The 27,943-nt window shown below is 49.5% G+C and overlaps 1 protein-coding gene across 2 annotated transcripts; it reads left to right on the top strand.

Moving 5' to 3' along the window:
* Positions 1–186: 186 nt before the first annotated feature.
* On the top strand, positions 187–27,943 carry Supt5h (SPT5 homolog, DSIF elongation factor subunit). Of its 2 annotated transcripts, XM_005336418.5 has the most exons (30): positions 187–342; positions 598–681; positions 8,692–8,857; positions 9,730–9,795; positions 10,331–10,342; positions 10,822–10,891; positions 11,009–11,077; positions 11,171–11,236; positions 11,498–11,528; positions 11,909–11,977; positions 16,974–17,225; positions 18,649–18,738; positions 18,837–18,907; positions 20,800–20,905; positions 21,104–21,197; positions 21,311–21,447; positions 22,400–22,555; positions 22,637–22,783; positions 23,476–23,622; positions 23,712–23,837; positions 24,673–24,757; positions 24,954–25,073; positions 25,159–25,261; positions 25,341–25,468; positions 25,555–25,660; positions 25,949–26,107; positions 26,215–26,383; positions 26,491–26,694; positions 27,339–27,434; positions 27,508–27,943. In XM_005336418.5, exons 2-30 carry the CDS (start codon positions 607–609, stop codon positions 27,649–27,651), a joined length of 3,264 nt encoding a protein of 1,087 aa, XP_005336475.1. In that variant the 5' UTR covers positions 187–342; positions 598–606; the 3' UTR covers positions 27,652–27,943. The 2 variants fall into 2 exon arrangements, with proteins under 2 accessions (XP_005336475.1, XP_021589664.1); XM_021733989.3 differs by lacking the exon at positions 10,331–10,342.

The following is a 27,943-nucleotide window of genomic DNA, read 5'->3' as shown; positions in this document are numbered from 1 at the left end:
GTAAAATGGGAGTAGCGATCTCGTAAGGATGTTTTAGAGAGTCTATAAGATAATGAGTAAGCCGCTCACTAAATTCAAGTACGAATTCGAGCTACACAAAGTTGGATCCCGACGTGGAAAACTCTCATTCTTGACCCTCCCAAGATGTCGGCTCCACCGGCTGCTTAAGATAATCCTGTCACTCTCAAGATGGCGGCCTGGAAGTGCGTCGCCCGAGGCCAGCCTCGGAAATCTCGCGTTAGGCGAGGCCAACGGGTAGGTTATCGCGAGAGGATTCATCAGTCCTAGCTAGGCGTCGTGTGAACAGCAGCTGGTACAGAAGGCGGAGGTGGAACCGAAGCGGTAAGGGGGACTTCAGAGGTGGTAGGCCTTGGGACTGGTGGAGATCGGAAAGTTGTAGAGACCTGATGGGAAGACTCGGGGTGTGTTAGAAGGTGGCATAGGGACATTCCCCACTCTGGTTCCCGATTGCCAAATCGAGGCTGCCGGAAGTGCGCCAAGGGATTTTTCTTCTCCCAAAGAACTAGCGGGGAAACTGAGGCTGAGGGTGGAGCTTGGGAATTTTGGATGCTCTGAGCCGGGGGTCTTTCCCTACAGGAGCAGAAGATGTCGGACAGCGAAGACAGCAACTTCTCCGAGGAGGAGGACAGTGAGCGCAGCAGTGACGGCGAGGAGGCCGAGGTCTGTGGCTGGGGCGCTCGGGGAGGTATTACCCTGGGGATAGGACGCGGGGTGGGCAGAAAGGCACCTTTGGAAGCCCAGGGACACTCAGAACCTACTGCAGCTTCTGGGGGCTTCCAGATTGTCCGCAGATATAGCAAAATAAGCAAGTAGACGTCAAGCAGAGGGAGAGGTTCTGGAGGCCTGGGGTGTGCCGGGTGCAGTGAGATAAAAGGTGATGTGTCTAAAGGACCTGGTTGTTTTTATGCCCCGTCATCACAAAAATGTATTTGTAGTACCTACATTGCTAGGCACAATTCTTTGCTCTTAGGCTACACCAGTAAACAAAACAGATTTTTAAGTGGTACTAAGCATAAATAATAAGTAAATGTATGTTCGTTCATGTAAATAAGTATAAATGATTAAACTATGTACAGATTGAATATTACTAGTCTGAAAATCCGAAATGTTCCAAAATCTGAACCTGTTCCTTTTTTGGGGGCGGGGGCGGGGGCGGCACTGAGTGGTGTTGGGGGGGATTGAACCCAAGGGCTTGTACATGCTAAACAATTATTCTACCACTGAGCTATATCCCCAATCCCCAAATCTGAAACTTTTTAATACCAATATGATGCCACAAGTGGAACATTCCATACCTGACTTCATGTGACAGATTGAAATAAAAAAAATCAGTCCACAAAAATATTATATAAAATTATTTCAGGCTGCTGAGTATAAAGTATATATAATATAAATGAATTCCTGCTTACACTTGGATTACATCCCCAATGTATGTGCAAATATTTTATGTATGTGCAAATATTCCAAAATTTTAAAAACTTTGAAGTTTTCTGGTTCCAAGTGTTTTGGATAAAGAATACTGTGCCTGTGTTAAGCTAGAAGGTGCTTGTGAGAAAAGCAGAGGAGAGAAAGGAAATAGGAAGTCCTGCTTGCACTGGAATAGGGTGATCAGAATAAGTCTGAGAGGGTAATATTTGAAGGAAGACTTGGAGGTGAGGGAGTAAGTCTTGTGGAAATCTGGAGGAAGAGTTTTCAGTAAGAGGGATCATCACATGCAAAGTTCGGAATGTGTCTGCCCTATCCAAGGAGTAACAAGAATAAGGGGTCTGGTGTGGCTGAATCAGAGCAAGTGTAACACACAAGTAACAGGAAGAAGACACATAGGATTTATTATTATTATTAAGAAAACAGGTTTATTTTAAGTTTATGGTTCTTGTCTGAGGTCTAATGGCCTTCCTGCTAGCAGATTCCAGGTGGTACATCAGATCTCACAGCAAGAGAAAGGAAGTTTGCGTGTATATATGCATATAGAATCTTGAAGGCTATGGTGAGAAATCTGGCCTTAACTGAGAGGGAACCAAAAGCAAAGGAGGGAAATGTCCTTAGATTTTGGAGAAAGATCACTTTGGTTTTGGGTCTGTTGACTGTCTCTGTTTTAGGAACCCAGACCAAACATTATCTGGGACATTTCTGATTTCAAGTATTCTTTTTTTTAACTACTAATTTTTTTTTTTATTTCTTTTTTAGTTGTTGAACACATAAACAAATGCCTGAGTGTCTACTGCTGTGTTCTAATACATTTCCAGGTCAGGCAGACAGTAGAGCAAGACAAATCTTTGCTTTTGTGGAATTCACATTTAGCAGACAGGAGTCAAAACCAGTGAACAAAGACATGACAAGATGATTAGAGATTATGTTTGGTGTTTGTTTTTTGGCACTGGGCATTGAACACAGAATGTTTTACCACTGAGCTACATCCTCAGGGTCATTTTTGTTTTTTATTTTGAGACAGGATCTTAGTAAGTTGCTGAGGCTGGTGTCAAATTTGTGATCCTCCTCCCTAGCCCCCTGAGTCACTGGGATTACAGGCGTGCCACCATGCCCAGCTAGGTTTTTTTTTTCTCCCTTCTTTCAATATGGGGAATTGGATCAAGGGGGAGTCTACCACTGAGGTTCATCCACACCCTTAATATTTATTTATTTTTTTGGTACCAGGGATTGAACTCAGGGGTACTCGACCACTGAGCCACATCCCCAGCATTATTTTATATTTTATTTAGAGACAGGGTCACACTGAGTTTCTTAGCAGCTTTTTGCTGAGGCTGACTTTGAACTTGTGATTTTCCTGTCTCAGTCTCCTGAACCGCTAGGATTACAGGCCTGCACCACTGTGCCCAGCCCTTAATATTGTGTCTGTGTGTGTGGTTTTTTTTTTGTATGTTTTTTTTTTTAATTTTACTTTTTTGGCACCAGGGATTGAACTCAGGGCCACTCGACCACATCCCCAGCCTTATTTTGTATTTTATTTAGAGACAGTGTCTCATTGAGTTGCTTAGTGCCTTGCTGTTGCTGAGGCTGGCTTTGAACTCATGATCCTTCTGCCTCAGCCTCTTGAGCCGAGCCACTGGAATTACAGGTGTGTGCCACTGGGCCCAGCTTTATATACATATATATATTTTTAACCTGTATTTTATTTATTTGTTTGTATGTATGTGGTGCTAAGGATAGAACCCAGTGCCTCACACATGCATGGCAAACACTCTACCTACTGAGCTACAACCCCAGCCCCTTAATATTCATTTTTTTTAAATTTTTTTTCCACTTTTTTAAAAAAAATATTTCTTAGTTGTTGATGGACCTTTATTTTATTTGTACGTGGTGCTGAGAATCGAACCCAATGCCTCACACATGCTAGGCAAGTGCACTACCACTGAGCCACAACCCCAACTCCTTTTTCCACATTTTTAATTGGTGCATTATAGTTGTGCATATTGATTATTTTAATTTGGGGGGGGTGCTGGGGATTCAACCCAGGGCCTTGTGCATGCGAGGCAAGCACTCTACCAATTGAGCTATATACCCAGTCCTTGCCAAGTCCTTAAACTTATGGTTCTCCTGCTCAGTTTCCTGGGTCTCTGGGATATAGGCATGGACCACTAAGCCTAGCTAGATGACTTATTTGATGTGCAAAGACTTAAATTTACTTTAAACAAAAAAGGTTTTATTTACTTTTGTAGCACTGGGGATTGAACGCAGGGTCTAGTGCATGCTAGACAGATACTCTTCCCCTGAACTATATCCCCAGCCCTCACCAAGATGCCCAGGCTGGCCTCAAACTTTTGATTTTCTTGCTTCAGTTTCCTGAGTAGCTGGAATTATGGTGTGTGCCACTGCACCTGGCTTTTATGGGCATTTGATTGTCAGTTCTTGTCCCTTTTAGGACCTCTTCTGCTTCCAGCCAGGAGTTGGAGGTACTGGGATGCCTTGGAGGGGTAGGGCTAGCGGAAGGATGACAGGAAAGGTCTTTGCACCAAGCTGTAGCACTGGGTCCTTGGCCTGTGACTCATGGCTTCAAGTCACTGCTTGGTGGTTAAAGACTGGTGATAATCAGACCAGGATGATCCCTAGTTCCTTTTTCTTCTGGGACGTTCTGCTTTGCACTGTGTAAGTCTCACTTTCTAGCAACATAATAGAATTTTTTCCCCTCCACTTATTATTTTTAGAGTTTTGTAGTTATGCATAATAGTGGAGTTTGATGTATTCATAAGTGCATATAACCTGATTTGCTCCATTTTAGTCCCCTGTACTACCCTTGCCCTTCCCTCCTCCCTCTCTCTGATCCCCTCCTTCTGCTCTATTGGTCTCCTTCTATTTGTGCATTTTTTAGTTGATACATTAGAGTTTTACATAAAATTGGGACACATTGTGATATTGATATATGCACCCAGTATAATTTGGTCAACTTCATTCCCCAGTTCTTCCTCTTTCTCTCCCTGTCCTCCTTTATCCTTGGTCCCCTGTTTCTCTACTCATACTATGCTCTTTAGTCACTTGTGGACTCGGCTGTCTCCAAGTGAGGCAGAAGGGCAGTGTGAGGCCTACCCCATTGCCAGAGATAGGGCTGGATGGGCTTTTCTGGTGGCCAGATGTTGACATAGGCCTAGAACGAAAGGGTTCTTTGTGTAGATGTGCCAGGAAGGCAAATAATGAGCACTGCTGGGGAATCAGCTGGCTTCGTACCCACAACCCCAGAAACCTGGAGTTCTTAGTGTGAGCCCTCATAGAGCTGTCAGTCCTAGGGAGTTTTTTTGCTTTTTTTTTTTTTGGTACTGGGGATTGAACCTGGGGCACTCAACCACTGAGCCACATCCCCAGCCCTCACAGGGTCTCACTGAGTTGCTTAGCACCTCGCTGCTTTTGCTGAGGCTGGCTTTGAACTTGCAATTCTTGTGCCTCAGCCTCCCGACCCGTTGAGATTATAGGCCTGTGCCACCGTGCCTGGGAGTCCGGGGAAGTTATTACAGGTGCTGTTGAGGACTGCGTAAGAGCCTGCTTGAGCCCTGAGATTACAGAGACATGTAGTATGGGGAGCTCTAACCTCAGGTAGGGATGAAAAGTGTGTTAAAAGGTTTCTATAGGGCCCAGCAAAGGGGAATGATAACAGAATTCTTCCAAATCAGGCTGTGGTCCTTTACAGCTTGGGTCATTCAAATGGAGATTAAGCCAGGCACAGTGGCACATGTACTGCTCTCAGGATGCTGAGGCAGGAGGATTATTTGAGCTTAGGAAGTCAGGCCAGCCTGGGTAACATAGTGATAGCCTGTCTGGGGCCGCGGAGGTGGTGGGGGAGGGCAAAACGCCTTGGGCTGGTTAGCTGGCATTGTGTATTAAGCACATCCCAAGATTGTAGGATGTGTTCTAGGTCAGGAGTGATAAGAAGTGCTTTTAGATGGGATGAGGGTTAGAATCACATAATGAGAAACTTCCTTTTCAGCTGTGTCATTCTTCTGTGCCCAGCCCAGCAGTGGGCCGGGTGATTCTGAGGGAACCGGTGGTGCCCGAGAGAGCTTGTGCCCTGGTGTCTGGGAGCTCTCAGTGTTCAGGGCTATATGGAGGAAGACCAGAGGATGCTCCTGGCTTTTCCTAGGGGAGAGGAGGCAGTGACAGCTGCCTGGAAAGGGGGAGGGGGGGGGGAGAGAGAGAGAGAGAGAGAGTGTGTGTGTGTGTTTCTGGGGATTGAATCCAGAGCATCACACATGCTAGGCGAGTGCTCTACCACTGAGCTGCATCTCCTGCCAGAAAAGGGAGTGTTTGAAGTATAAGTGGGAGATAGAGGAGAGAACTTTTTATTTCATTTTTGTATTTATTTGGTATTGGGGTTTGAACCCAAGAGCACTTTACCACTGAGCTACATCTCTTGCCCCCCCCTTTTAAAAATTTATTTAATTTTATTCATTTATTATTATTATTTTTAAAGAGAGAAAGAATTTTTCAATATTTATTTTTCAGTTCTTGGTGGACACAATATCTTTGTTTTATTTTTATGTGGTGCTGAGGATCAAACTCAGCGCCCTGCACATGCCAGGCGAGTGCGCTACCACTTGAGCCACATCCCCAGCCCCTCATTTATTATTTTTGAGGCAGGGTCTCACTGAATTGCTAAGGCTGACCTTGAGTTTGGAATCTTCCTGCATCAGCCTCCCCAGTTGCTAGGATTATAGATATGTAACACCATGCCCTGCTCTTCTTTGTATTTTTTAATTTGAGACAGGGTCTTGCTGGGTTGCAAAGGTGTCCCTGAAGTACTGAGTCAGGCCTCAAACTTGTGATCCTCCTGCCTAAGCTTCCCAAGTTGCTGAGTTTACAGGCATATGCCACCATGCCCGGCTATTTTATTTTTCACAGTGCTAGGAATTGACCCAGGGTCTTGTATGACAGGCAAGCATTCCATCACTGGGCCCTAACCCTAGCCTGAGAACAACTTTTTATGCAGAGTACTGGTAAGGATGATGGCTAGAGCAGAGAGCCTGGTATAGGGGTTCTGTGTGTAGCTCTCTGGTAGAGTGTTTGATTAGCATGCACAGGGACCTGAGATTGGACCCCAGCACCAAAATAAAGGAAAAAAAACAAGCAAACAAACCTGAATGATAGAGGAACAAGTGTTCAGTGCAGCTGAGACCTAGTGGGGAAAGAAGAGGTCAGGCAGTGGCAGGGTGTACACTTCCAGGTCACCTCAGATCCATGTTTTAGATCATAGTTTCCCAAGATTGAAGGATGTGTTCCAGCTCAGGAGTGATGAGAGGTTCTTTTAGGTGGGATGAGGTTAGATCTTAAGCTGTATTGAATCACATAATGAGAGATTTCCTTTTCAGCTGTTTATTCTGTCTTTTTGATGGAATCATGGAAAAGTTTAATTTGGGTGCTGCTGTGTCCTGAACACCTGAGATTTGTTGGCCTGTGTGTTTATCAGGCTTAGGCTTAGAGCCTGTAGCAGTCCCTATGTGCTGGACTCAACAATAACAACCTTGTTTGGCTTTTATCTTTATGGTTACTTTCTAGTTAAAACAAGCTTTCAAAAACCTTTTAATTGTGAAACATTTCAAAACATGGACAAATCTTTCTTTTTTCTTTTTCTTTTTTTGTTTTTTTGGGTCTTTTTTTTTGCTAATGGTCATATCTAGGACCTTGTTTGTCCTTCACAGAAATGCTGTCTCACTGAGCCACATACCCAGCCCAGAAATATTTCACTTAATTACAAATGTGAGTGGGCCGGCAAGAGGGTGCACACCTGTAATCCCAACAGTTTGGGAGACTGAGGCAGGAGGATCACAAGTTTGAGGCCAGCCTGAGCAGCCAAGTGAGATCCTGTCTCAAAATTTGGGGGAAAAAAAATTTAAAAAAAGGCTGGCAATGTAGTTCAGTGTTCCTGGTTTAATCCCTAATACTGCCAAGAAAAAAAAAAAAAAAGTAAAAAGGTGAGTGAATTTGAAGGAAATATTAAATAAATGGGTTGTAATAGTGATATGGTCATGAAAGGAGACGTTGTAAACTTATTGAAGTAAAGATTAAGTTTGGGAAACATAGTTTAGTATTTTGTAAGAGTTAATTTTGTGACTGATTTGGGAAGAGGGATTAGAGGCCCGGAGACCAGGAGGAATCCAGGGCAGGGACCCAGGGCTAGAGTATAGTGCGGTGGCTTACCTGTCAGGATGTGGGGTTAGGGAAAAGGGATGGACTGGAGAGATGACAGTTACAGGCAGCAGAAAGGACAAGGATCTGGTGCTTGAGGAGAACTAGAGGAGGTCAAGTTTAAGAGAAGACACTGAGGTCAGTGTGGGACCTCCTGTGTTTGAACTCTGGGAGGCATGGAAAAGGCACTGGAATGTGGGGGGCGGGGGGCTCCCTAGTTGTAAAAAAAAAAAAAAAGTGGGAGATAAGAGAGGTGAGGAGAGGGAAGGTGGAATGGAAGGTATGACAGAGAAGCCAGATGGGCCCTGCCCTGACCCCTGGTGTTCAAAGCAGCCCATGGGGAGTGGGGAGTGAGCAGAGTGAGAGGAGCAGCACAGTTAGAGCAAACTGGGACTGCACCATTTGCGGGAGCCAAGGGAGGAGTGTCATCCTTGGGGATGGTGTGGCTAGTGGTGCCAGGTGCAGTTGGGGTGGCTACAGGTAAGGTCCACCAGAAGTCCATGCAGTTAGTGTTGGGTTAGTGAGCAGGAGCCTGGGGAGTAGTGTGTACCAGAGACGGCTCCTGGAGTCATTGTCAGAGCTGCTCACCTGAGCCAAGGTCTGGATAAGATAGCTCAGGGGGGTTGTAGGATGGACAGAGATGAGGACCACGGACTGAGTCCTCATCCCTGGGTTCCAACCCCAGCACCACCAAATACATACATACATACGTACTATATATTCTAGTCTAGTAAGAGGAGACTTTTTGTTTGTTGCTTTGATCCTTGGTGTGTGGCTCTTGATGGCCAGGTGGAGGATGAGCAGGGGTTCTAAGGAGGGAATAGTGAGGGCCAGCTGCCAGGGGTGGATTGGGAGCCTGGTGACGCCGTCAGAGTTAGGGTGGTAATCAAAGGCCTGCCCAGAGGGGGAGGATGTAGAGGCGGAGCTGAGGGGCTAGGATTGGCCTGGCAGGTCTAAGGTCAGGTTTTGGGGAGAGGTAGCTTGATTTTTAGATTTGAGATGGTAGAACCCTGGCACCCCAATTCTACCTGACTCCTGCAGGTAGAGGAAGAGCGGCGGAGTGCAGCAGGCAGTGAGAAGGAAGAGGAGCAGGAGGAGGAAGAGGAGGAAGAAGAGGAGGAGGAATATGATGAAGAGGAGGAAGAAGAAGATGATGACCGTCCCCCCAAGAAACCCCGCCATGGTGGCTTCATTCTGGATGAAGCTGGTATGTCATGGGACTCGGCGAGCACTGAGCAGAGCCCAAGGAACAAACCTGCCTGGGGACATAAAGACACGAGGACATGGGAACACCTTTAGCTCCGTTTCTGGGGTTTTTTAGTTGTATGTGGTAGGACACAATATCTTTTTTTAATTTATTTTTATGTGGTGCTGAGGATCGAACCCAGGGCCTCACACGTGCTAGGCCAGCGCTCTACCGCGGAGCCACAACCCCAGTCTGCTGGACATACTTTTAAAAACATTTTGGGGCTAGAAGTGTAGTTCACTGGTATAGCATGTGCTTAGCATTTACCAGGCCCTGGGTTTGATTCTTAGCACCATCAACGGTAAAAGTGAAATTGTATATATTAGTTTTCTCTTGGTAGGAAGAAGAGACTTTTTTGCTTGCTTACTTTGATTTTTTCTATGTGTAAGTTTCCCCCGCTGTGGTACTGGGGATTGAACTCACGGTGCTCTACCAGTGAGCTACATCCCCAGCTCTTTTTAGGTTTTATTTTGAGACAGGGTCTTGCTAAGTTCCTGAGGTTGGTCTCAAACTTGGGATTCTCCTGCCTCAGCCTCCTAAATAGCTAGGGTTATAGGCATGTGCCACCACACCCTGCCGATTCTATTTTTTAAAGGGGATATGTGGGTGGGGTAGAGGGTTGACGTTTAGACGGGTGGGTCTGTGCATTGCACCTGACTCTCCTGTAGCAGCTCCACGGTGTGGCCTGGCCTCTCAGAGCCAGTGTCCTGCTCTGTAGAATGGAGATTCCTAGATCCCATGTCCCAGAGGAAACGCTTCATTGCTGAGAGCTGTTGTCATGAGGTCACCTTTGCCCCAACTGTCCCCCTGACTGTTTTGCCTTCCACTTTCAGATGTTGACGACGAGTATGAGGATGAGGACCAGTGGGAGGACGGAGCTGAAGACATCCTGGAGAAAGGTGTGTGTGGGCCCTGCCTCTGCGAGGCGGTGGGAGGGCTCTGCCCAAGAGGGTCTTCCAAGGCCTTCTCCCACCCCATGCCCTGTACCACCCCAACCCCTATCCTCTTCACCTTGCTTCTTTCTGTCCTTGCCAGAGAGACCAGCTCCCCACCCTTTTCCTTTTAGGCCCATGAGTGGGGGGTTGGGATTATGGGGTGGTGGGGATTGTGGGGAGAGGACTCTGGGACCCCAGGGCCCCAGTGAATCCCTTCTGTGGGTTGTTGGGTGGGCAAGATACCCCCCACTTCCTGGGCCAGTGCCCCCTGTTCCCTGTTATTTTCGTTCTGTGCGCCTCATACATTCCGGCTTCTCCCACCACCTGGTGCCTGGCCTTTACTTTTGATTTTCAACCTTCTCGTGTCCCTCCTTTCCCCTCCCCCAACCCATTGGTTGATTTTGCTGCTATAATTTGGCTCATACTTTGTCTGCCCTCGCCCACCACCACCACCACCACCACCACCACCACCACCACCTCCTCCTCTTCCTCCAAGTAGAAGAGATTGAAGGTAAGAACCTGGAAAGTGTGATTTGTGACCCTCTCCCATAGCCTGATGTTTCTGCCTTCCGACAGCATCCTGCCCTCAGCCCTTGACCCTGTCTGGCTTGGGGGCTCTGACTCATGTAGAGTCCAAAGTCAGGGAGTTCTAGAGCTAGGTCTCCAGCCCCGGTTAATCTGGGAATGTGTGTTGGATTTCTGTACGTGACTGAGCGTTGTGGGTGGCACAGATGCAAGGTGTGGGATGAAGTCAGGGTGTGTTTAGACCGTGGCTGTGAGAGGGGGACTGTTCAATGTGCCCCAACAGCTGGGCCCTGTCCCCAAGCCTTTGTGGTGAAATGATGAGAAAGAGCATAGCGGGTGAGGGCTGGGGGTTCCTCAGGAGGTGTCTTCCTGCCCCAGCTCAGGCTCTGGCTCCCTTCGCCCCCCGCACATGCTCCAGGCCCTGCTCTCCACCCTTCCTTACCCTGTCTACATATTTGTTTCCAGCCTCCAACATTGATAATGTTGTCCTGGATGAAGACCGTTCTGGAGCCCGCCGCCTACAAAACCTGTGGAGGTGAGCAAGGGGGGGAACTGGGGTGGGGCTGGCTCTCTTGGGAAAATTTGGGAGCAAGTCAGCCCACCCTCTCCTCCCTTGCCTTCAGTTCATGTTTGCTTTCCTCCTCGTCCCCAGGGACCAGCGAGAAGAAGAACTGGGCGAGTATTACATGAAGAAATACGCCAAGTCATCTGTGGGAGAGACGTAAGGGCAGGGTGGGGAGAGGTGGCCCCACGAGGGAAGAGGGAGGACCTCACAGATCTTCACCCCTCCTCCCTGACACCCATCTCTCCCCAGGGTGTATGGAGGGTCTGATGAGCTCTCAGATGACATCACCCAGCAGCAGCTGCTCCCAGGAGTCAAGTAAGGGGGTGGCACGAGACAGAAAGTCTGAAGTGGGAATGTGGTATGGGGTGATGGTGCCCAATGGGTCACTTGCTGGAGTAAGTTGGGACAGACGCAATGGCAGGAGGCAGGGGAGGGCCAGTTGGAGCTCTCTTCTGTGTATAGATGAGAGAGGGGAGAACCCTGGAGAGGGGGAAGAAGCGGGGCTGTGGTGAGCTCAGTGTTTCTTGGTGAGGACAGAGTTCCTCTAAAGGGTTTCCTTTTCCCTCTGCCACCTAGGGATCCCAATCTGTGGACAGTCAAATGCAAGGTGCGTGCACTGGCTCTGGGACTCGGGGAAGTCAGAATGGAGAGACTGCTTGTCAGGGAGACTGTGTGTCTGTTCTGGGTCTCCTCGGTCTTTGGGTTTCCTGGTGCTTCTGTCTACTCGTCCATCCTTCTCCAGTGTGTGCCCATGCCCCCACCCTCCCCGCCCCATTCACTCCTTACTCCCTCCCTCCCTCCCTCCCTCCCTCCCCATCTCCTGCCTTGCCTTTCTTGATGCCCATCCCTCTCAGTCTCTCATTCCTCATTCTCTCCTGCTTATCTTTGTGCCCCACTGACTGTCCTTTTGGTTGCTGTCCTGCCCACTTTTTCCATGTTCTACCCTCCGTCTTGCCAGCTCTTCCAGATCTGTCTCTCTTCTTCCAGATTGGAGAGGAGCGAGCCACAGCCATCTCCCTGATGCGCAAGTTCATTGCCTACCAATTCACAGACACGGTAAGTGGGGTAGTCAGGAGCCTTGGGGATGAAGGACAGGCCAAACTCAGAAGGATGTTATAGGTTTCAAGGGCACCAAATGTCCCTGGATTTAGGCAGAGCTGTTTGCTGTTGAACTGCGGCAAGACTGGAGAGCTCTTCTGCACCTCGCAGAGCTTTGTCTTTGTTCTTTGCATTTCTTATGAAACCCCACAGCTCCTGTAATTCTTTGGAGGTTTGTCAGCTATCTTCCTGTGCCTTCTGCAAGAGACCGAGTTTTGCCTGGTGATCAACCCTGTGGGGCAGCTGTCATCCTCTTACAGTTGAAGAGGGTGTCACAGGACAGGGGAGCTTGGCTAAGTCCATGAGGGACCTGGGGGCTTGGGGCTTGTTCAGAAAATTCCCTCCTTGACTCATTCACATAGTCCCCACATACAGAGCCCTTCCTCAGTGCTTGTCCCTGCTCTGGGTGATGCTGAGGGTACAGTGGCCACTGTGCCAGAGCTAGTCTTTGCCCCACCTTCCATGTTCACTCACAGCATGAAAAACAAGCAGTAATGTCATGGCCCGTCAGACAGCAAGTGATGCTTTGAGAACCTAGATCTTTTGGCAGACTGCCAGGGTCTGAATCCTCTCCTGCCACTTCTATCTGTGTGACTCGATTAAGCTTCTTGCCTCTCTGGGCCTTTTGCTTACCTTTTAGCATCGTTAGGATTAAATGACCTGGGACATGTCCAGCTCTTGGCCAGGGCTTAACTTGCAGCTTGTTTTCAGTAAGCATAGTTGTTAACAAAGGCGCACATTTGGCAATTTGGAACCAACCCTCCAAAATCTGTGAAACTAGTGCAGGTGTGCTGGCGGATAGTTTTCTTAGTAGTGTTCCTGTTAGTCTAAGGAACTTTTTTTTTCTTTTTTTGGTACTAGGGATTTAATCCAGGAGAGCACTTTACCACTGAGCTACACCCCCAGTCTTTATATGTTTTATTTTAAGACAGGGTTTTACTAAGGTGTGGGGGCCTCAAACCTGTAATCTTCCTGGCTCAGCCTCCTGACTCACATTATAAGCCACGTGCCACTGCACTCAGTCTGAGTCTTGCTTTGATCTGCTAAAGTGATCACTGTTGAATAGTAGGGACATGATTTGCAAATTATGATTTGTAATATGTTCAAACCTTCCTACCTCATATCCAGGGCTGAAATACTAGTAACCTCATTTGAGTTATGACTCTGATAACTCAACTTGTTTTTGTTTTTAATGTCCAAAGTAATAAAAGCCCAAAGTCCCATTTCTCAGAAGCAATTCCTATTGGCTTTTGTGTTTTCTGGTCCATCTTCTGTGCATGTTCAAAGGTAATGTCTTTTTTTTCCCCCCTGTAATCAGGATGGTATTATATGCTTGTCATTCTATAGCCAGACCCTTGTCATTCTATAACCAGCCCGTTTTATTTAATTTAATTAATTTATTTATTTTTAAAATATCTTTATTTTATTTACTTATTGTTATGTAGTGCTGAGGATCGAACCCAGGGCCTTGCACGTGCTAGGCGAGCGTTTTACCGCTGAGCCACAACCCCAGCCCCCGTTTTATTTTTTTAATCTTCTAAAATTGGGGAGGTTTTGTCCATGTTTTTCATCAGTATATTAACATATAATATATAAACATGCACATGATATAACAATATATTTTGGTCAGAATCATTCCCTACTTTCCCTTCCCTCCTCTCGTCCTTCCCCCTGAGTTCAATCCCCAGTACCAAAAAAAGAAAAAAAAGTGTTCCTTCTTCTCCACATCCTCTTTGGCATTTATTATTGTTTGTATTCTTGATTAGCCAGACTTGTCATATCTGTCATGTCAGTGCCATATCTTGTCATATCAATGTCATATCTGTCTTTCCACACTCGGGAAACAAGTTTTTTTTCAACGTCTGCATGAGCTTCCATTGTATAGATGGACTGTTCTTTATTTACCCACTATCTCAATAATGGACAGGTTTTCTTTATCTGGATTTTTATTTTTTATTATTTATTTATTTTGATGCTGGGAATTGAACCCAGGGACACTTTGCTACCGAGCCACATCTTCAGCCCTTTTTTATTTTTTATTTTGAGACGGCCTCACTAAGTTGCTGAGGCTAGCCTTGAACTTGTGATCCATATGCCTGACCTCTTCCCTCACATTTTTTTTTTTTTTTTCCCCTTGGTAGTGGGGATTGAACTCGGGCGGAGTGGCCTCAACTCTTACACCTGGCCTCTTGCCCCATATATGTATTTTTTTGTACTGGAGGCATTCAACCACTGAGCCAAATCCCCAGCTCTGTTTTTTATTTTATTTAGAGACAGGGTCTCACTGAGTTGCTTAGGGCCTCCCCATTGCTGAGGCTGGCTTTGAACTCTGGTGATCCTTCTGTCTCAGCTTCCTAAACTATTGGGATTACAGGCGTGCACCACTGTGCCTGGCTTCTTCCCTAAGTTTTAACTTTTCTAAATAGTACTGGACAGTTGGGACATGTTTTTTTCTTTCCCTATTGGGTTTTAGAAAAGATTTGCATGTTAGTATAAAGTTCTACATTATTCTTTCTGAGTGGGTAGATTTCATGATAGGGACACATCTTTGATATATTTAATTTCTTATCAGTAATGTATAGGATGATTCTGCTTTTGGGCTATCATAGTGAACATCTTGTTTTTCACCTAACACTGTCTCTTGAACATTTTTTCATATTGAATAGAGCTGTGTCAATCTTTGTAAGGCTTTGTAATTAATTGGCTGGATCTTGGTCATGACTTGCTTAAATAATCTCTTTTGTTGAACACTTGGGTGGTTTCTACTTTTCACCATCACAACCAATGCTGAAGCAATCTAGTTGCATTTTTAAAAAATGAGATATAATTAATACATCATAAAATTTACTCTTTTTTTAAAAAATATTTTTTAGTGGTATATGGACACAATATCTTTATTTTTATATGGTGCTGCGGATCAAACCCAGGGCCTCACACATGCAAGACAAACGCTCTACCACTGAGCCACAACCCCAGCCCCAAAATTCACTCTTTTAAACTGTAAAATTCTGTGGTTTTTAATATATTTCAACATACTCAGTATGTTCACAACCATGAACACTGTTTAATTCCAGAACATTGCCATTTCTCCAAATAACCCATACCCATTAGTAGTCACTTCCTGTTCCATAGTCCTGGGTAACCATTAATCTATTTTATGTTTCTATGGATTTGACACAGTTCAGGGTATTTTATATAAATGGAATAACATGATATATGATCTCTTTATGACTCACCTTACCTTTACATAATATTTTCAAGGTTTAACCATGTTGTAGCATATATCAGATTTCATTAGTTTTGTTCTTTAGTGTTTTATTTGGTGCGGGGGCAGGGAGCGTGTTAGGGATGGAACCCAAGGCCTCAGACTTGCTGGGCAAGTGTTCTACCACTGAGCTATATTCCTAATCCCCTCTCTTTTTAGATTTTTTTTTTTTTTTTTTTAGTTGTCAATGGATCTTTTATTTATTTACATGCAGTGCTGAGGATCAAACACAGGGCCTCACACATGCCAGGCAAGCGCTCTACCACTGAGCCACAACCCCAGCCCTTTTTCAATATTTTGAGACAGGGTCTAGCTAAGTTGTCCAGGTTGGCCTTGAACTTACTATCCTCCTGCCTCACTCAGCCTCCCAAATTGCTGGGATTGTATGCCACTGTACTCAGTTCCTTGTTTGTTTAAGTACTATATTATATTTCATTGTATAGCCAAGCTATAATTTAATCAATCTTTTGGGGCATTTTAAAAATTTCCAGTCTTGAAGCTGGGGCTGTGGTCCAGTGGTAGAGCGCTTGCCTAGCATGTGTGAGGCCCTGGGTTCAATTCTCAGCACCAAATATAAACAAATAAATAAATAAAAGTCCATCAATAACTAATAAAAATATTTTTAAAAAAGATGGCCTTTAAAAATAAATAAATAAATAGGCGAAAATTTCCAGTCTTGGTTATTTGTTGTAATAAATAACTCTAGGGCTGGGAAAGCATCTCAGTGGTAAAGTACTTGTCTAGGGTACATGAGGCCCTGGGTTCTATCCCTAGCACTACAAAAAATAAAATCTCAAATTTTTAACAATAGTCCTACAAAAAAAATAACTGAAAGTTTAAAAAATAGGTAGGCTGGGTATAGTAATGATACTTATTATCCCAGGAGCTTGGGATGCTGAAGCTGGAGGATCATAAGTTTAAGGCTAGTCTGGACAATTTGGCAAGCAAGATCTTGTCTCAAAAATTTAAAAATATACATATAAATAAAAAGGACTTGGGAGATAGCTCGATGCTAAAAGCACTCCTGGGTTCAATCCCCAGTCTCCCACCCTCCCCCAGAAAATCGCACAGCTAGGTATGGTGGCATGTGCCTGTAATTCTAGCTCTTCAAGAGGCTGAGTTAGTAGGATCACAAGTTTAAAGGCCAGCTTGGGCAATTTAGTGAGACCCTGTCTCAAACAGGGTTGGTAATGTAGCTCAGTGATCAGTACTGGATTCAGTACTAGTACTGCAAAAAATGAATGGATGGATGGGTGAATGAATGAATAAATAATACAAAAATATGCTGGGCACAGTGGCACATACCTGTAATCCCAGCAACTAAAGAGGCTGAGGCAGGAGATTCGGAAGTTCAAAGTCAGCCTCAACAACTTAGCAAGATCCTATCTCAAAATAAAAAGGACTAGGGGTGTGTCTTAGTGGTTAAGCACCCCTGAGTTATCCCTGGTATCAAAAATAAATTAATTAATTAAAAAAATTCTTCACTGAAGGCCCTAAGTTCTATTCCCAGCACCAAAACAAAAGTTAAGATTTATTAAAAATAAACAATAGCAGTGAATATCCTTGTATCTATGACATTGTGCCAACACAAGTCTGGGGTTAGTTTCCTAGAAGAGAGCCTGTGGAGTTGTAGTCATTACTGCCACTGGCATTTGTACTTGACCGTCAACTTCTACCTGCTCCCTATAGCCCCTGCAGATCAAGTCAGTGGTGGCACCAGAGCACGTAAAGGGCTATATCTACGTGGAAGCCTACAAGCAGACCCATGTGAAGCAGGCCATCGAGGGTGTGGGCAACCTGAGGCTCGGCTACTGGAACCAACAGATGGTGCCCATTAAGGAGATGACCGATGTGCTCAAAGTGGTGAAGGAGGTGGCCAACCTGAAGCCGAAGTCCTGGGTCCGCCTCAAGCGAGGCATCTATAAGGATGACATTGCTCAGGTGCTGTGAGTTGGGGCAGCCAAGGGGGCTTCTCTGATCTATCCTCTCCTGTCCTTTGTCCTTCCCACCCCCATTTGGCGTGCAGAGAGTATAGAGTCCTGCTTAGGTTAGAGGGACGCAGAGCCTTCGGTTCTGTTCTGAGCACTCAGGAGATGGGTAGCCGTCTCTGGCACTTTCAAAGGTGTGTGAGTAAAGATCTGAAGGGAGCGAGCAGTGAGCTGTGGAGAGAGTGTGGTGGGCAGAAGGGGTAGCACTCAAGATGGTCCCTGGCTGAAGCAGAGGAGGTGCTCAGGGAGGTGCTGAGGCCTGGCGGTCAGGGGTAGGCCTAGGCTTCACTTGGAGTAAGATGGGAAGGTGGTGAGGGACATGGTCTGATTTATGTTTTAATAGAATCATTTTGACTCTGTTGAGACTAGTTCACTCTTCTTAGGCTGGGGCGCTGTTGTTCCCAGGAGCTATTTGGCAGTTTCTGGAGATATTTTTTAGTTACCTGGGGAGAGATTGACCCTAGTATCTAGGAAACAGAAGTCATGGATGCTGATGGCATCCCACAATACACAAGGTCAGTAGGGCTGATGCCAGGGAGCTCTGGAATGAGCTGAAGGGGCCACACAGCAGGAACAGGGAGCCCTGCCAGGAGGCCCTGCCACAGTCCAGGTGGCAGGTGTTGGTGGGACAGGACTGAGGCTGTGGAGAAGGGAAGAGGTCGGGATTTTGAAGGTAGAGCTGACAGGATTTGCTTACAGATTGGATATAATTGTGCAAGAAAGAAGGAATCAAGAATGAATCCAGGGCTAGGTGTGGTGGGGCACATCTATAATCCCAGCTGCTTGAGAGACTGAGGCAGGAAAATCACAAATTCAAGGCTGGACTCAACAACTTGTTGAGAGCCTGTCTCAAAAAATAAAAAGGGCTGTTGAAGCTGGGGTTGTGGCTCAGCAGGAGAGCGCTCGCCTAGCGCTTGCAAGGCACTGGGTTCAATCCTCAAGGCCACATAAAAATAAATAAATAAAAATAAAGTTATTAAAAATAAAAAGGACTATAGGTGTGTATTAGTGCTGAAGCACCCAGTGTTCAGTTCCTGGTACCAAAACAAACAGTAAAACTCTAGGTTGTGAGCCTGACCAGATGAATGAAGTAGGAGGTGGCTGGGACAGGGGCAGGTTGGGGAAAACAGTTGCTTAGCTGTGATCATCTGTGTTTTAGGGACCTTCCAAACATCCAAATGGGCATGTCAGGCAGGCAGTGGATATTCTGCTCCAGACCTGGGGGAGGCAGGCAGGCTAGAGAGGGGCTTCTGGGAGTTGCCAGTTGTCTGATCTCTTCCCCATCACTCTCTTCCCCTTGCTGGTACCTGCCCTTCCAGTGTCTGGGTTCAGGGAGGCAGGACCAGACCTGCTGACCCCCTCTCTGCCCTGTGCAGGTGGACTATGTGGAGCCCAGCCAGAACACCATCTCTTTGAAAATGATCCCACGCATTGACTATGACCGCATCAAGGCCCGCATGAGCTTGGTACCGTGGGGTGTGCTGCCTGGTGAGGGGACACTTGATCTTGCTGGTGGCCAGCTCTTCCCTCCTCATCTTTCCACCCATTGTCCTTTTCTCTGCAGAAAGACTGGTTTGCCAAAAGGAAGAAGTTCAAGCGGCCTCCACAGAGGCTCTTTGATGCTGAGAAGATCAGGTGAGAGTGTGCGTGGGCTTGGGGCAGGAGGGTGGGGTCCCTGTGACTGTGGTGCAGTGTGACTTTGCAGGCTGCTCTGCCAAGCTGGGCCCCCATAAGGGTAGTTGTAGGTGGTGAGCTGGGCAGACAACCTCGGGCACACTACTTTACACTCCTGTGCTTCAGTTTCCTTTGCTTCAAAGATTGATTATAGCTGGGCATGCTGACTCATGCCTGTCACAATGACTCAGAAGGCTGAAGCCAGAGTATTACAAGTTCAAGACCAGCCCCTGCAACTTAGTGAGAATTTGTCTCAAAATAAAATAAAAAAGAGAAAGGGGGCTGGGGATACAGCTCAGTTGGTAGAGTGCTTGCCTCACATGCACAAGGCCCTGGGTTCGATCCCAGCACCACAAAAACAAGCAAACAAAGCAAAAAGAAAAAGCAGGAGATATGGCTAAGTGGTGGACACCCCTGGGTTCAGTCCACAGCATCCCTCCCCCAAAAAACAGATTGATAATGATGGTTCAAGATGGTAATGACCTGGCTTCTCTAGATTACAGTGAGAATCAAACTGATATGCATGTGTGCCCAGAACAGCACTCTGCAGGTAGTGAGAATGTTAATGGTATCACATGTTAAAATGGGGTTTACAGATCATGTTAGACTCCATTAAAAAGTCTCCACCCCTGATCTCCTGGCCACCTGCAGTGGGGGTGCAATGACTCCCATCCTCCCCAGTGAAGGGGCAAGTTGGAGCAGCCTGGGCTGCCAGCATGTGGGCCTAGTGGTCTCCACGAGGGCAGGGCTAGAAAGGAGCGAAGAGGTGCCAGAGGCACCAGTGCCGCCCTGTGCTCTGGTCCTGTTCTGGAACTGCCTGCCTGTGAGTCAGCTGGGCAGATTCCTCTTCTGTTTTGGGGCTGGAGATGGAAGCCAGGCCTCCAGGCAGAGCCCCACCAGGCAGGTTCTCTTTTCCGTTCAGGCTGCGCTGTAGAAGGTGCCTTTGAGTCTGTAGCCAAAGGCCTTGCATACTTCCTGTCTGAATTAGCTCCATCCAGCTGGCACTCTCCCGCAAGGCAGAGAGCAGACCATAGTGACCCTGCCCCCACAGAAGGCTGATAGGGTTCCCTGACACGACCAGCAGAGCGTGCTGTTCCCCACACCTGACTTGTAGAGAAGATGGTTGGGGGAATGGCAGTAGGGACCTGGCCTGTTCCTCTTGTGCTTTTCCATTTTGGACAGTGGCAGCCATTATCCTTCCCCTTCTGGGAGCCAGGAATGGAACGAGGTACCTGTACTGTGCGTGCTGGGCAAGGGGCACAGATGGCCCAGGGGCTGGATAGTTCAGGAACAAGCCTGGAGTCCCACTTGCCTGTGTTTGAATCCTGACCCTCAAAATTGCTGGTTTGGCTACCTTGAGCTTGTGGTGTGACCTCTCTAAGCCTGTCCCCTCACCAGGAACATGAGCACAAATCCATTGTCACAGGGCTTAGGGGACTTTAGTGAGGCTGTGGCTGTGTAGGCTAGGCCATGCTGACTGCACCATAAATCCTGTCATCAGTGTCTGACATTAATGCCTTGTTGAGCCACTCTTTACTGAGCACCTACTACGCAACAGGCACTATTTAGGGGAGGTCAGTAAAGAAGGAGTCAGCATTGCTAGTTAGGAATCAGAGCAAACAGTAGCTCTTCAAGTGGTGATGCTTGTGCTGGTAATAAATAAATAAATAAATAAGTAAGTAAATAAGAGGGAGATGGGGCACAGGGGTCCAGGGCAGTCCTGCCTAGAGGGTATTTGCTGGAAGCTGGGCAGGCATTCCTGTTGTCCTCTCCCTTTGCTATCTGAGGAGACTGAGGCACAACAAGGTCCTCTTCATGACCCCTTTTGCTGTCTGCTCCCAACAAAATACCAGGTCCCTGGGGGGTGACGTTGCCTCCGATGGTGACTTCCTCATCTTCGAGGGGAACCGGTACAGCCGAAAGGGGTTTCTGTTCAAAAGCTTCGCCATGTCAGCTGTGGTATGTTCCATGTTTCTGTCCTGAGGTGTGAGGGGGGACAGTGTCACACACACATGCCTGGCAGGGCAGTGCTCATGGGGTGGGGGAGTTCCTCCCTCTGCGCCCTGGCCCACGGGCAGCAGGTTGTCTGGGTCTGTCCTGGGGAGTGGCTCTCAGCTGGGCCTTGCACTAACCTCTGCCCTCCTGCCCCGGGCTTAGATCACAGAGGGTGTGAAGCCCACCCTGTCTGAGCTGGAGAAGTTCGAGGACCAGCCAGAGGGCATCGACCTGGAGGTGGTGACAGAAAGCACAGGTATCTGGGGGCGGGGTCTGAAGGTCTGTTCAGAGGGCTTTGTGTATTTGGGGACAAGCTGTGTTCAGGGCCCTGGGGTGGCTGCTCATTCAGCCATGTGGCTGTCCCCGCAGGGAAGGAGCGGGAGCACAACTTCCAGCCCGGGGACAATGTGGAGGTGTGTGAAGGCGAGCTCATCAACCTGCAAGGCAAGGTCCTCAGCGTGGACGGCAACAAAATCACCATCATGCCCAAGCACGAGGACCTCAAGGTGGGCGTGCACAGGGTGCTGGCTGGACCTGGGTCCAGGAGGCGGGCGAAGCTTTGGGAGCCTGCCTGCCTGCCTGCACGTGGGTGACCAGGCTGGGGTGTGCCCGGCTTCACCTCCATCTTCAAGGCCACGTCTAGGCCTTCCAGTTCCCAGTGAGAGGCTGTGCCGAGGGGGTAACATGCGTGCACCTCTGGCCAGGCCAGGCTGGGGTGTGTGCAGGGCCCGCTGTTGTGATTTGGGGGAAGAGATATCTGGTTACAGTTCTGGGGCCTGGTGTGTAGGTTCTGTCTGTTCTCAGGGAGCTCCTGGGTGACTTTGGTGACTGGGCTGTGGATATACAGCATTTATGTTCCATGTTTCTGTCCTGAGGTGTGAGAGGGGACAGTGCCACACGCACACATGCCTGCTGGAATTCCAGGAGAGATGTTCATCCAAGAAACATCCCTGAGGCGTGGCTAGGTGTTAGGTGGCATGGTTTAGGTCGGTCACAGGTGTATATTGGTGATGGCGTGGTCAACCAGGGAGCCGCTGAGGGCAGGAGCCTGGTGTTCGTGGTCTAGAGGTGTATCTGAGGACTGTTGGATGTCACATGGTGGCGAAGGCTGGTGCAAGCCAGTGTGGGGTGTCTGAGGTGTGGCTCTCTGGGGGCGGGGCCTGAAGGTCTGTTCAGGGGCTTTGTGTGTTGGGGGATGAGCTGTGTTTGTGGTGCCCTGCAGATGTCTTGTGTCTTGAGGGCTGACTGTCTTTGGGGTGAAGCATTGTCTAGGTCCAGGTCCTATCTGAGGGCCTGCTATCTCCAGGGCCATCAGGTGGCCTCAGGTGGTGGGCAAGCCTAGAGTGGGTTTTGGTGTTGGCCTCTTCCTGGAACGTGAGGGGTTCTGAAGGCAAGAGGGGCAGGCAAGCTGTGGTGGTCCCTCTCACCCGCTCGCTTCCCTCACACCCAATCCCCCAGGACATGCTCGAGTTCCCTGCCCAGGAACTTCGGAAGTACTTCAAGATGGGGGACCATGTGAAGGTGATCGCTGGCCGATTTGAGGGCGACACAGGCCTCATTGTGCGGGTGGAGGAGAACTTCATCATTCTCTTCTCTGACCTCACCATGCATGAGGTAGGTATGTGGATGGGCGTGTCGAGGAGACCAAGGGACAGTTTACTGAGAGCCACCTCACCCCGTACCTTTTCCCGGCAGCTGAAGGTGCTCCCCCGGGACCTGCAGCTGTGCTCCGAGACAGCCTCAGGTGTGGACGTGGGGGGCCAGCATGAATGGGGTGAGCTGGTGCAACTGGACCCCCGGACCGTAGGTGTCATCGTGCGACTAGAGCGGGAGACCTTTCAGGTATGTGCCACACCCAGTGGTGGGGGCTTACTTTTAGAGACTTCCTCTCCCACAACCCCCTCATCTTGCCAGAGCTGAGTTGCAGACGTGGCTCTGTCACTTGAGTCTGGCTGTGTGACACTTAATCAGCAAGTGGCAAGTCATTTACCCTCCCTGTGCCTCGATTTCACTGCCAGTAAGATAACAGCTGCATCTGCTTCACTGGCCACGAACGACTCCCTGACGTCAGATATGTACCCTGGAACTGGTGCTATCAAGGACAGGGTGATCTCTCGCTCTTCCCCATTGTCCTGGATGTGCGAGTCAGAGCACAGCGCTCAGGACCTGCACTGTGGGTCGTTGCTTCTGTGCTGGATGACCCGAGACAATCACCCCTTCTGCGCTCACCTCCCCCACCGTAGACAGCACCCCCTCAGAGGGAAGTGTTTGTGGAGAGTCTGACCTGGGCTTGGCGCAGAGGAATGGGTCAACAGTGTTCCGTCCTGTCCATCTCAGGTCCCTGAGGCTCAGCCAGGAGGCACAGTATCTTCCCAAAGAGTGTTTTGGAGCGGTTGAGCTCGTTTTGGGATGGCTCAGTGCCTGGAGGGTGATGCTCTGACTTTGCCTGCCCCACAGGACAGTCTCCCACAAGGAGGGCACACTGCTCCACCTCACCCTGACCTCTCAGCCTCTTGGCACCTCTTCCTTTGTAGGTGCTGAACATGTATGGGAAGGTGGTGACTGTCAGGCACCAGGCTGTGACTCAGAAGAAGGACAAACGCTTCGCTGTGGCCCTGGATTCTGAACAGAACAACATCCATGTGAAAGACATCGTCAAGGTCATTGACGGACCCCACTCAGTGAGTATAAGCTCCTGCTTCCATCGGAATCTGAAAGTTGTAGTAGGATGGGGCATGGCCCAAGAGTGACTCTTCTCTCCCCTGCCTAGGACCGAGAGGGCGAGATCCGTCATCTGTACCACAGCTTTGCCTTCCTCCATTGCAAAAAGCTGGTGGAGAATGGAGGCATGTTTGTCTGCAAGACCCGCCACCTGGTGCTGGCTGGGGGTTTGAAGGTGAGGTGGGCATGGCGGGACTCTGTGTATTGGGTCCCCGGCTCAGCTCTACAGCCTTCCTTGGGCCCAAGAGTAGCAAGATTGGGCTTATTGGGGGGGAACGGTTTGGAGAGCAATTGTCATTGTCAAGTCCTTGGAAAAGCACAAGATAAGTTTCCTTGGGATTCTGAGTTGCTCACCCAGTCACTCCATCCATCCAGTTTTATTGAGCCACCACTTTTGGACGCCAGACACTGCAGACACTGCAGACAGAAGTCACTACTTTCCTAGAGCTGATTCTTAGATGCCCAAATGATACAGCGGGCAGCCACGGCAGCCATGCCGAGGAGTGGAACTGGGTGGGAAGACAGAATCACAGGGGCTGCCACTTTAGGTAGAGGAGGAGACAAAAAAACGAAGAATGGAGAGCCATGTGAACTTGGTGTGGGGAGGTCGCAGCTGCAAAGGCCCTGAGGTGGGACTTGTACATAATCACGTATAAAAAAGAAACTCTGGTCTGGGTACCAGGGACCAGGAGGTGACCTCAGGGCTCTGCAAGATGAGAGGATGAATTCTTTTGGCTTTTAGTTTTTGTGTTATTAGGGACTTAAGTTTTTGACTAGCCACATTTCAGTTTCACTCCTTGGCCAAGGGAAGCCCAGTCATCTGGATCTGCCACAACGGCAGAGGGGTGGCAGTTCCGCCAAAGGGAAATAGGGGCGTTATCTCCAGAAAGAGGAGGGAGGGCTGCTGGGCAGGTCAGACAGGAACTGTCCATGTGGAGAAGGTCGGTGTGGTGTGGAGGGCTGGAGACCGTCGCCCAGGCCCTGCAGTTCACTCCTTGCCCCTCCCCTAGCCCCGAGATGTGACCAACCTCACTGTGGGCGGCTTTGTCCCTATGAGCCCCCGGATCAGCAGTCCCATGCACCCCAGTGCTGGAGGTGAGGGGGGTCAGAGGCCAGGGGTGTGTCTGGAGGAGGGAGGGTGTGGAGGGGAACCTTGGCTACTCAGCTCAAGCTACTCATTGCTCAGGGGTCAGGGGTGGACACAGGATGCTCCTAACCCAATGTGTCAAGCAGACATGTTGGAGGGGAGGGCGCGGTCCTAGGGGACTGGTGACATTCTTCTCCCTCCCAGGTCAACATGGAGGCTTCGGTAGCCCAGGTGGAGGTGGTGGCGGCATGAGCAGGGGCCGAGGGAGGAGAGACAATGAGCTCATTGGCCAGACAGTGCGCATCTCCCAGGGACCCTACAAAGGTGACCTGCAAGGCCATGTGGAGGCCTGGTGGGACCAGGTGGGGCCAGGTGGGGAAGCCCAGGTCTGACCTCCTGTTCCCCACAGGTTACATTGGTGTGGTGAAGGATGCCACCGAGTCCACAGCCCGTGTGGAGCTGCACTCCACCTGCCAGACCATCTCGGTGGATCGCCAGCGTCTCACCACGGTGTACGGCTGGGCCAGGGGAGGGCCAGTGGCGGGTGAGGGGCGGTGCGAAGGCCCCACTGACACACTGTTCTGTCCACAGCGGCTCTCGGCGTCCTGGTGGCATGACCACAACTTACGGGAGGACGCCCATGTACGGCTCCCAGACACCCATGTATGGCTCTGGCTCCCGCACACCCATGTATGGCTCGCAGACACCTCTCCAGGACGGTGAGTACGGCCAGGGTGTATTTGGGGGGGTGCTGGGGGGGCGGGATAGGACATAATGGTGGGCATGCATGTCTCTCACGTTACAGGCAGCCGCACTCCACATTATGGCTCACAGACACCCCTACATGATGGCAGCCGCACTCCTGCCCAGAGTGGGGCATGGGACCCCAACAACCCCAACACACCATCACGGTAAGGGCCAGGTTCTGAGGCATGGGGTGCAGGGGCTTGGGCATGTGAATGGGTATGTTGTGGCATCCAGGGGCAGAAGGCTCTGGGGGGTGTACCTGAAGGCCCAGGCAGGAATAGCTGTGGCTGGGAATGGGGCCATCCAGCCACTGTGGATAGCCACTGCCATGATGCCAGGGCAGGTGGCCCCCATCTGCTCATGGTCTGTGCTGTGGAATGGCATGTGTTGCCATCCAATAGCATCTGCCACCTTACCATCCCCAGTTCTCAGCTGACTTCTGTCCCCAACAGGGCTGAAGAAGAGTATGAGTACGCCTTCGACGATGAGCCTACTCCGTCTCCACAGGCCTATGGGGGGACCCCCAACCCCCAAACACCTGGCTATCCAGATCCTTCCTCCCCCCAGGTCAACCCACAGTATAACCCACAGACTCCAGGGACGCCAGCCATGTGAGTGCCCTGGGCTAGCCCTGATCACGGCTGCACACATCCTCCCACTGCCTCACCCCCTGTGCCTTCCCTGCTGAACAAATGTCCTTTCTTTCCTGTGTCTTCAGGTACAACACAGACCAGTTCTCCCCCTATGCCGCCCCCTCCCCTCAAGGCTCCTACCAGCCCAGCCCCAGTCCTCAGAGCTACCACCAGGTGGCACCAAGCCCAGCAGGCTACCAAAACACCCATTCGCCAGCCAGCTACCACCCCACACCCTCGCCCATGGCCTATCAGGTACTGGTCACCTTGGATGCCCTGCAGAGCAGTGGGCTAGAATGGACTGTGGCCTACGGCCAGGCCAAGTGACTGTTCCAGTGACACTATCCTCTGTTCCCCTGTAGGCAAGCCCCAGCCCTAGCCCAGTTGGCTATAGTCCGATGACACCTGGAGCTCCCTCCCCTGGTGGCTACAACCCGCACACACCTGGCTCAGGCATTGAGCAGAACTCCAGCGACTGGGTAACCACTGACATCCAGGTGAAGGTGCGGGACACCTACCTGGACACACAGGTGGTGGGTCAGACAGGAGTCATCCGTAGTGTCACGGTGAGTGGGAAACAGGCATGGTATGGTGATTGGTCAGCAAGCATCCTCTCCCTGGGTGCCCCCAGTTTTCATGTATGGGCTCGGGTCTGTGGTTTGAACTGATTCTCCATGTTGCAATGTCAGGGAGGGAGTGGAGGTAGTGAGACTGGGGTCTTGGAGCCCTGAGGAGTTGGGGGCGTCAGGTTGCTCTGTGGCAGTGCCATGGGGAAGGGAGGAGGAACAGAGGTGGGAGAGGAGACCCTCTGGAGGCTGAACGGACAGACCTCAGAGCTGGACCACTGTTGGTGACAAAGATGAGGTCCAGAGCTTACCGGGGCTGTGGGGCCATCCGACACCAGGACCCAGGATGGGGGGCAGGTAGAAAGAAGCGAAGGCCATTCGAGGACATGAAGAGTCAGGTGCCTGAGAAGTAGTCCCCGTTTGGCCCAAGTTAGCTTCATCCTGGGGCTTCCCTTGCTGGCTTGGTCACTCTCCCACCTTCCCTGCCACCATGCATCACTGGCTCCAGCCTTGGAATCAGGCATAGCTGTGGCCCTCCTTGCTCGCTTATCACATGGGGATTGAGTTTTCAGAATGAGCCTGTAGCCTGTGTCCCTTGGAGAGTGGGAACAGGACAGGTTGACCAGGTTGTGCCTACCCTGCAGGGAGGCATGTGCTCTGTGTACCTGAAGGATAGTGAGAAGGTCGTCAGCATTTCCAGTGAGCACCTGGAACCCATCACCCCCACCAAGAACAACAAGGTAGGTCAGGGGACGGGGCCAAGGGGTGTCAGGCTGCTGACATGGGGCACTGATTCTACGTCCCCCACTTCAGGTAAAGGTGATCCTGGGTGAGGATCGGGAGGCCACCGGAGTCCTGCTGAGCATCGATGGTGAGGATGGCATCGTCCGCATGGACCTTGATGAGCAGCTCAAGATCCTCAACCTCCGCTTCCTGGGGAAGCTGCTGGAGGCCTAAGTCAGGAGGAGAAGTAGAATTCAGAAGATGACCTGGCAGAAGAAGAGGACCAGGACCCTCCTTCCTTCCCTGGCCCTTGAACCTGACACAGAATCCTGGGCTTGGAGTAGGGCTACGCTGATCATTTTGGAGTTTCTTTATCTTCTTTTCTGGGTTGCCACCTTCTTCCTCCCTGATGCTCATAGGAATCAGAGTAGAATCTAGGGAAGGATCCCCCACTTCTAACACCCCGCTGCCCCCAGCTTGCTTTTGTGTTTATGGTCTTTCAATAAAAAGAAGACGTTTGGTCAGA

The sequence above is a fragment of the Ictidomys tridecemlineatus genome, chromosome 15 (assembly GCF_052094955.1).
Source record: "Ictidomys tridecemlineatus isolate mIctTri1 chromosome 15, mIctTri1.hap1, whole genome shotgun sequence".
NCBI classification, from domain to species: Eukaryota; Metazoa; Chordata; class Mammalia; order Rodentia; family Sciuridae; genus Ictidomys; species Ictidomys tridecemlineatus.
The sequence above is the reverse complement of the archived record's forward strand: the minus strand, read 5'-3'. Positions and strand labels throughout refer to the sequence as shown.